We start from the raw sequence: 9,823 nt of genomic DNA, 5'->3' as shown, positions 1-9,823 counted from the left end.
GATACAGGCAGTTGTATAATCTATGGTTTTCTAGCCACTTTCTAGCTACTTTCGGGTAACGCGGAACGCCGACCTGCATAGTTTTCTAATGCTTTTACGCATGGTGGAGTGCTACAGCATGATGGTCATTGTTGAAACAAATTTTATGACGCCTAATTGGAGACGTTTGCGTGATGCATGCACTTGTTGTTATCACTGGTAACAACGTTTATTATATTAACTAGATGTACCGCAGAGCGGTACAAAATATGACCACCGCCCAGTCCAGCACATTTTTTCCACAAAAATAAATCACGCTGAAAGGCCTATATGATTCTAACTGTCTCACTAAATTGCATTATCCACACTCAGTTCTCACTGGTATCTGCTAGACAACAAGTACCAAAACATGATTAGTTCATAGATTTCACATGTAAAATTAATTTTATACAACCCCACCCCCATCTTGCCTGTTCATAATTCTGAGAAATTCTTGAATTGTGAGCATGTGTGCGTGCACATGTTTATGTTTATGTGTGGGGGTGTGTGTGTGTGTGTGTGTGTGCGCGTGCTTGTGTGTTTGTCTGCGTATGTGTGTTTGTGCATGTGCATGCATGCGTACATATGTCTACTGTGTGAGTATGTGTCATAATATGATTACTGTGAATGTATGTGTGTGCGTGTGTATCTGTTTATGCACATGTATGCACATGGAATGGGTTAACATGACCCCTGGAGGCAAACATACGCGAAAAATTGGTCATCCTAGGCCCTACGGTTCTCAAGATATTCACAGAAAACAGTGTCTGCCCTACCCTCCTTTCGGGGGGTCCAGTCCAGCGGAGGGGCTACAGATCAAAACGAAAAACGATGGTTCCATGCTATCCATGTGGGGTTACATGCCCACTAAGTTTCGTGTACCCCAGTCTTTCAGTGTCCCAGGAATCCTTGTTGGTGTACGGTCACTAAATGTACACATAAATTATTTTATTGTAAGGCCCCCCATGAACGAAAGTTCACAAAACTTGGCATGCATTCAGAAGGTGTCATAATGATCCTACACTTTCAATTTCGTGCAGTTTTGACCTTGTCAGCCAGAGATATTGTGATGAAAACACCTAATTTTTTGCTTTTGAATTTTTAACTAGGTGGGCTATACATGAAATAAGTGGTAATGGGATGGGTTGACATGCCCCTTAAGACCAACATACAAAAAGGTGGACCTCCTAGGCCCCACGGTTCTCGAGATATTCACAGAAAACTGTCTCCGGCCACCTACAGGCCAGTTGGTGTATAGTAACATAAATTAATTTATTGTGTGGCCCCCCACGAACGGAATTCCACGAAACTTGGCGTGCATTCAGAGGATGTCATAATGATCCTACACTTCCAATTTCGTGCAGTTTTGACTATGTTAGGTCACAGATACCTCGCGATTACAACACCTCATTTTTACTTTTTGTGTTTAACTAGGTGGCGCTATACATGAAATGAGTGGTTATGGAATGGGTTGACATGGCCCCTTGAGATCCTCATACAAAAAAAATCCTTCTAAACCCTACGGTTCTCGAGATATTCGCAGAAAACTGTGTCTGCCCTACCCTCCTTTCGGGGGGTCCAGTCCAGCGGGGGGGCTATAATCCAAGTGGGGGGACGGCGTTCTCCCACGTCCAATGCTCACACACACACACACACACACACACACACACACTCACACACAAACACACTCACTCACACACTTTCCTGTACCTGCATCTTTACCTCTTACAGGTTCAGATTTCAAATCCAGCTGCACAAGCCTGCAGACATGAGGGAAGATGAGAGAGCACACACACACACACACACACACACACACACACTCGCACACACACAGACACACATACACACACAGCCCACGCATCCCTATACACACACACACACACATTCCTACACACACCTTTGAAACTCAAATCCGTTTCCCAAGGGCACGTTCTCAGACAGCATGCAGACCAAAGCAGCGTGAAAGAGTGAGAATTAAGATGATCTCACACACATGCACACAGACTTGAGTGTCAGGTCCATCATGACACAAAGACACATGCCCATTTACCCCACTGTAAGCCAAAACACACACACACATCCCTGTAAGCGCCTCACACACACACACACACACACACACACACACACACACACACACACACACACACACACACACACACACACACACACACACACACACCACTAAGCCTTTTTATGATATCAGGTCCCATTCCTCAGACATGACTCGGATCAGAAAGCTCCAACTAGATTACCTGTACCAATGCAATGTTTACAGTGTTTGCTGTAGACTAAGCATTGTATCCTCTGTATTAGATTAGATGTGTCTCTCTCTCTGTGTGTGTGTTCCACTCTATCCCAACCTAGGGCTATGCTCTCCTCTCCCTCAGCACACAAACACATAGCTTGTGTGATTGTGTGTGGGTGTTTGTGTGTGTGTGTGTGGGAGATTGTGCATGTGTGTGTGTGTGTGTGTGGGAGATTGTGTATGAGTGTGTGTGTGTGTGTGTGGGGGGTTCACAGCATCATGAGACTCATCACCTCATGATCCTGTTCTGCCCTTGAGAACATGTTACAGTTAAACAGTTAAAGCCCCCGCCCCCCTCACACACACAGACACAGACACACACAAGTCTGGCCAAAATCAGCTGTCTGTGACACTGTGTCTGTTCTTACTGATTTTCCTCAGAATCACAGCTTGTGTATACACAAACACACACCTTCCTTGCGTGAGACCAACAGTGAGGCGGGAAGCACTAATAAGATTGATGGAACGTCCAGCGGCTCAAAGCGTCTCCAAGTGGCACCGCCATAGCAGCGCCTTGGCCTCTCTGTTTACCTTCACTATGGCAACCCACCTCTCACACCAACACATGACATTCTGATGCTGAGTGCCTGAGGCACCTGGAACAATCTGCCACCTGCAAACCCCAACACGCGCACACACTCTTCTTCATGCAAGTTTTGATTGCTGTGAAATCCTGGATAATACTCGTCAGATAAAGCCTTAAAAAGACTGGTCCCTGATAGTGGGATTCTGGAACAGCACCGTTAGGACGCAGATGCAGCAGGTAGCAGCGGTAGCAGCCGCGCGCGAGGCTATAGTCAGGCTCGACCCTATTTTTACGGTCGGGGAGACGGGGAATGTCGGCAGCGCTCCAAGCCTTTGCTCTGTCTGTTGCTAGGGCTGGTTACTTCAGCGTTGGACAGCGTCCAGCACTGTTCTCACGTCACAGGTTAAGTAAACCTTGAACAATTACATATAACATAACAACAAAAACAAATGGCCAAGACCAAAGACGACGGCGAAGGTGGACGAAACGTGTCCGTCATTATAAACTCTGTCAGCCGTGCCTCGCGATGCTACCGCTATCAGCGCAAATCACGGCACCCCGTCTCCTCCTCCACATCTCTCCCTTTCTTATCCTCCATGAACTTTGCCGCTGGCGCTTGTGTGCATAAAAGCTTTTCATCCGGGGAGAGGAGCAGCGCGGTCGAGGGAAGACTCTCGCCTCTCCCCAAATCGCGTCCCATAACGTTTGGCCCCAGAGCTCTCCGCTCCCCCAGCGCACAGGCTACACTGAAATGCGCATAGGGGGCATGACAAACACAGTGTTCACACTAAAGACTGCTAGTGTATGAAACATCTCGCCGGAGGTATTTAACTGATCAGACAGAAATAAGTGACATGTTTGTTTTACCTGCTGTCCCCTTTAGAGTTGGAGGGCGGCGGGTGTAGAATCGTTTGGTTCTCTTCCATGTCCACAACGCATTTGGTGCTTAATTCAATTTCTGCAGATTCAAGTGAGGACAAACATGCTTAGCAAAGTTAGAGCCTGGACAAACAACGGCTTCAGGGCCTCTCAGAGGGACAGGGAGGACAAACGAGCCAGACAGATCATTAAGAGGGAAGAATAACGGGGCAGGTCCGCTATTCTGGTTAGCTGGGCGAGAGACTACCGCTAGCCAGCTAACTTACCGCTAACTTCTACCTGCAATAATCGATGTCTCATAAGTTTGATAAACTGCTGTTTAATAATCGAAAGTTTCTTCCCCCAAAGTTATTAAACTTATATATTTGAACGAAACGGCGATTTCAAGGTTGCAACTTACCTCTGCGGTTCATAGGCCGAACTCTTACAGCAACTTTTACCTTTGAATCCGACATTTTCATGCACTTTAGTCGTGCCTCTGCTAGCTAACACTACAGGACTTCCAGCAGCAGACTAGACGCTAGTGGCGAAGAAGCCCACCGCTAGCCGAAGACTAAAGTCTCAGCGAAGTCCCGCAATACGAGATCAAATCTCTGCTGTTGAGTGGGTTTGTGTACCCTGCCGATGCGATCACAAAGTCCATCCCCGGAGAACAGACGACAGAAACTCAAGCATGTTGTCTGCTCTCTAGGCCGGCTAGATGGCTAAACAAATCCAGTGTTGCGCCCCAGCCCTGAGACAGCATCCACACCGCCATCTTTCACAGGGAGCAGCCAGATCTGATGAACGATCAGGCAGCCAGAGAATCTGTCGGCGGAAACGGGGAAATGGATTGCGGAAAAACACGAACCGAACTTCATGTATTCCCAAATGTTCAGAGGAGACTGCAGTGCCGTTTCCAGTCCAGCACAAAGTCGATTTGTCCAAGACCGAGCGACGGCAGAGCGGGGTCTCCGCTGTGAGAGAAGAGACACCCCTCACTGGAGAAAGTGTCGGAGAGAGTGCGGTGGTAACTTCGCCGGAGGAATGTGTGTGCAGCTCAATAACCCATGACGCCGCTGCGCTTTTGATCTGTGAAGAGTCAGGTTGTCAACCTGGGCCCTGGCTACTTTGATGTGAATTTAATTAAATTGATTTATTCAGTAATGTATTTATTTAGGTAGATATTATGTTTAATCATAACAGAGGTTATAATGTGTAATTGTATTTAAATATAGGCTGCATTTTTTGATTATGCTATCAGTTCTTTTTCAGCCATTTAAGGATGACCAAACCTGCTGCAACTAAAGGCTGTTTAGCAGTTGTCAAAATGTGACATAATAACCATCATGTAAACTTATTGATTAGCCCACAATAAATATGAAACTCAACTGATTGCACACTGAGCTTTACTGATCAAACCTGTGAACATGAGCACAGTTTAGAGAACGTTCCCTTCCACTCCTGCAGTGAACACATCATACAGCACTGAGCACTTCGGTTATGGAGCAGGACTCCACAGCTGATTGGCTGTCCTCACACCTCACACCAGGCACGTGATCCGGACCTCAGACCTGGCACGTATCCAGCAGATGGTTCTGGCCCTCATCTGGTGCTACAGGTACCAAGTCAAGTCACTTTTATTTATAGAGCACATTTAAAAAACAACAGGAGTTGACCCAAAGTGCTTTACATGGCAAAAGAGAGGTTGGGCAAAACAGTTAAAACATAGAAAGGGGCCCAGGGATACACAGGTCTGACTAACATAATGAGATAAGTAAGTAATGTATAAGATAAGTAAGAAGAAAAACAATATCACATGAGTAGAAGTACTACGCCTGGACTGGGTCCACTCAGAGCACTGCCTCACTGTAGTCTGATGTAGTCTGGTGCTGTAATCTGCTGTAGTCTGATGTAGCCTGGTGCTGTAATCTGCTGTAGTCTGGTGCTGTAGTCTGCTGTAGTCTGGTGCTGTAATCTGGTGCAGTAATCTGATGTAGTCTGGTGCAGTAATCTGGTGATGTAGTCTAATGTAATCTGGTGCTGTAGTCTGATGTAGTCTGGTGCTGTATTCTGCTATAGTCTGGTGCTGTAATCTGCTGTAGTCTAATGTAGACTGGTGCTGTAATCTGGTGCTATGTGGTGCTGTAATCTGGTGTAAACTGGTGCTGTGTGGTGCTGTAATCTGGTGTAATCTGGTGCTGTGTGGTGCTGTAATCTGGTGCTGTGTGGTCTCTAGGTGTCTGGGTGCAGCTGGCTGGAGTACATCTTTACTGAGTGGTCTCCACTGTCCAGCACCACCAGCGAATCTCCTCTAACTGCCAGCCCGACAGGTCGGATGAGTCCATCTCTGACCAGCGGCGTCAGGGTCAGTCGCCGGTCCTCCCACGGCCGGCCCAGGCACCACACCACGGCAGCACGCGAGTCTGCAGCGACCAGGTTGCCTGCCTGGTCAAAAGTCACGGCGGTGAGGCAGAGAGGGGGGGCGGGACTTCCTGTGCGGAGACCGAGGCTGAGAGAGTCAAACTGAGTCAGCAGTGTGAGGTCATCGCTGTAGAGCTTCAGCCGTGTGCTCATCACATGGGTGTGTGTGTGTGTGTGTGTAAGGGTGTGTGAGTCCTCTGGAGAGCTGATGTGCTTGCTGGTGTGTTGTGGGGTGTGTGTGTGTGGATTGCCCTGGAGGTGTTCCACCACAGCGATGTGCCCCGTGCACGGGCAGCAGGCGACGGCCCGAGGGTTCTGAAGCCCCTCCAGCAGCACGGTGTGGCCCCTGATCTGCCCGCTGGTGACGTCCACTCTCAGCTGGACCAGAGCCCCCTGCTGCTCGTCTGCCACCAGTACGCCTCCATCGGCACTCACCGCCACGCCCCACGGCACGCGCAGCCAATCACGCGCCTCCGCCACGGGCCCGCCACGCGACGTGAACACCTTTAGCGCGGCGTCTCCAGCGTCCGTCACCGCCACCTGTCCTCCAGGTAGCACGGCCACGCCCAGCGGGTGTGTGAGCCCCGTCCAAGCTGCGCCAGCGGCCTCGCGTCTCTGTCCGAACGAGTGGAGACGACGGCCGCGCGGGCCAAACACCACCACCCGCGCCTTCCCATCATGCACCACAGCCAGCGCACCCGAGCGGAACAGCGCCAGGCCTGTGGGGTTGACCAGCGTGCCCCAGCCACCGAACGCCCGCACCAGCTGCAGTGTCCCCTGGTCCAGCGCCGTCCTGCGGCCCAGCTCCCCTGCACCGTCCTGCCCCTCCACACCACCAGGTGGCAGTGGTGAGCCTGGGGCCATGGGGCCCTCATGCTCCTGCAGAAGCTCCTGCAGGTCAGTCAGCGGCCAGCACGCGGAGATGCGTGTCGGGTCGCCAGGGAGACGACAGAAGGGGCAGTGGAGCGGCCGTCCAGCAGCGGTCAGGAGACGCACACACTCGCCACATAACACGTGGCCGCAGCAAAGGCTCATGGGGCGGCGGTCAGGGTCTTCGTCCGCGTCGGAGCTAAACGTCTCCATACAGACCTTACACTCCAGCAGGTGTGTGTGCAACGCAGCCAGCAGCGCCTCCAGAGAGCCGGGAGGGGCATCCATCTCACACACACACACACACACACACAAATAGATAGATTTATAGATAGACAGAAAGATAGATATATAGATAGATAGGTGAAGGAGGGAAAGAGAGAGCAGTGGTGGAGAGAGAGAGAGAGAGCAGTGGAGAAAAGAGAGAGAGAGGGAGAGAGAGAGCAGTAGAGAAGAGAGAGTGAGCAGTGGAGAAGAGAGAGAGAGAGAGAGCAGTAGAGACACAGGAGAAGAGAGAAGGAATCCCAGGGTGCAGCAGAGTTTCTGTTTTCGACACCCGCTTTCCCATCAGCCCTCTAGGGTCATGTGACCATGAGTCAGCCCATCACTCCTCAGCATTCTGCTGACCCCTGCTGGCAGAACTGGCATACTGCACCCAGAAGCCATCTCCACTCTCTCCGTCTCTCTAGACTGTGTGTGTGTTTGTGTGCGTGTAACTGTGACTGTCCACACCAGCATGTGTGTGTGTGTGTGTACCTGTGACTGCATGTCCTTTTCAGGGCAGGTTGAGCCGGCAGTGTTCGAGCCGAAGGGCTATTTCTGTCCGTCACCGGCACATTTAGCCCTCAGCTGAAACCTGATCGCATCGCTCACGCCCCGCCTGTCCATTGCCTCGCCCCACTGTCAGGGTCAATAAAGGTGATCGACCATGCTGCCAGCCAAACCCTGACACACACACACGTCAGTGGAGGCTACTGGAACGACACAGGCACACACACACGCAAGGAGTCATGACGTCATGAGTCACGAGGAGGCAGGGTTTTTGTTTAGTGACTTTATTATCACAATCCTGATGATGTTACAAAGTGTCTGATTTAACAAAAACATAAATAGTGGGCCGTTGAATGCAGCTGAGAAGGCCATTGTTTGCTTTCTTTCCAAAATTGTAAATATGTGTAATCTTCTATTCAACTTGTCATTGTTATGTTTCATCTGTAGATGTATCAGGGTCTCTAGATAGCTCCTATTCCATAGTGGTTATATGTGTGGGGTGGAGGGGGCTCAGGAGACTCGGGGAGTCGTTCAGTAATCGCACCTGTCCCCTGACTCTGTTAAAGCAGCACACTCAAGCTGCTCCTGATGAGTATGTGTGAATGAGGAATTACCAGAGACTTTGGAATGAGGAGACACAACACTCAATAAATCCTTCATAGAAGTGATGCATGGGGTTAGTTTGTAACGCCAACACAAACATGGCAGTCGTCTACACATATATCACCCCTTCCGCCGCCACAAGTCAACATGTGAATACATTGTACCAATCATGTGGTGTGTTGTGAATACATCATGCCAATCATGTGGTATGTTGTGAATACATTGTACCAATCATGTGTTGTGATCTCGCCGCTGGAGCGAGGTTGGTGTCGTGAAGCCTTGCGCACGCAGTTCTGCCCAAAATATATGCCCGATAAGTACCCAAAATGCACTGCAATATGGCCGCCGAGTGGAGGGACTTGCCTAAAAGGACTTTGGCATTACTCTGTAAAGCTGTATAGGTCGGAGTAGACAAACACTAAAAACACTCCTTTTGCCATTAAAATCCCATATGATGGGTAATCTGGTGACCTTGGTGATGGTGGGACCTGGTGACCTGCTCAAAGTAAATGGTAACACTAAAACAAGGGACTACATTAAGACTCTGGAGGAAAAATATCAGGCAGTCTGCCGAGAGACCTGCCCCAATAGGCGGCATTGGACCATTAAACCACACAATGATCCAAAACATACAGCCAAACATGGCAAGAAATGGTTCTTGAGAGAACAATACCTAGAATCATTGTGGAGACATGGAGAGGCTTGGTAGGTATTATAAGAACCATTTTGAGAGCTGTGAATGCAAATAAAGATGTTTCCATTGATTATTTAAAAAGGGTATGAATAATTTTGGACATGCCATTTTTCATAAAAATGTTTAAAAAAGGATGAAAACGCTTCTTTTTTTGATTCCATGTTTCTACCACATTGTCTTACAACCTTTAGCCATGTGACAGTGTCATTTTCAGTCAGAACAAACATATTGGTCAAGAGAAAATCAACATCAAATCAATAATTTTGCCAGGGGTATGAATAATTGTGTTCCTAACTGCATATTTCATTTTGAAGGAAATAATATCCTAATAATATTAAAGGCTATTGGCATTATGTTCCCCAATAGCCCTTGATAGCCATAAATTATATTTCTATGTACACGTTTATGTCTGTACCTACAGATCCTACAGATAATATATGCTATTGAGCCTGGTGTGTGTGTGAGTGGCTTTAACACTAATGCCATTATGTCCCTTGGTGGAGGAGACTTGAAATATTCAAATAAAGATTGTATTTGCACTGGTTTAGACATCAATGTGCATAATGGCTTCCCAGATAAAACAACCTTATCTGATTTGATACGGAATGACTCTGGATGACTATAGTGAGTGTGTGTGTGCAGTGAGATGACCATAGTGAGTGTGTGTGTGTGCAGAGATGACCATAGTGTGTGTGTGTGTGTGTGTGCAGAGATGACCATAGTGTGTGTGTGTGTGTGTGTGCATGTAAAGGAA

The 9,823-nt window shown here is 48.5% G+C and overlaps 2 protein-coding genes across 2 annotated transcripts in view; both read right to left on the bottom strand.

Moving 5' to 3' along the window:
* Positions 1 to 4,940, bottom strand: part of kif13a (kinesin family member 13A) — a 66,365-nt gene extending 61,425 nt beyond the window's left edge. Inside the window, 2 exon segments of the mRNA XM_048261925.1 lie at positions 3,717 to 3,807; positions 4,129 to 4,940. Of these exon segments, the coding sequence (XP_048117882.1) occupies positions 3,717 to 3,807; positions 4,129 to 4,189 (152 nt within the window). The 5' untranslated portion in view covers positions 4,190 to 4,940.
* A 159-nt stretch (positions 4,941 to 5,099) lies between these two features.
* On the bottom strand, positions 5,100 to 7,351 carry LOC125306049 (E3 ubiquitin-protein ligase NHLRC1-like). Its single transcript, XM_048261193.1, has one exon. The coding sequence runs from the start codon at positions 7,287 to 7,289 to the stop codon at positions 5,943 to 5,945; it is 1,347 nt and encodes a 448-aa protein (XP_048117150.1). The 5' UTR covers positions 7,290 to 7,351; the 3' UTR covers positions 5,100 to 5,942.
* Between the last annotated feature and the right edge of the window lie 2,472 nt (positions 7,352 to 9,823).

The sequence above is a fragment of the Alosa alosa genome, chromosome 13 (genome assembly GCF_017589495.1).
Source record: "Alosa alosa isolate M-15738 ecotype Scorff River chromosome 13, AALO_Geno_1.1, whole genome shotgun sequence".
Taxonomy (NCBI): Eukaryota; Metazoa; Chordata; class Actinopteri; order Clupeiformes; family Clupeidae; genus Alosa; species Alosa alosa.
This window is presented reverse-complemented; position numbering and strand designations above follow the sequence as displayed.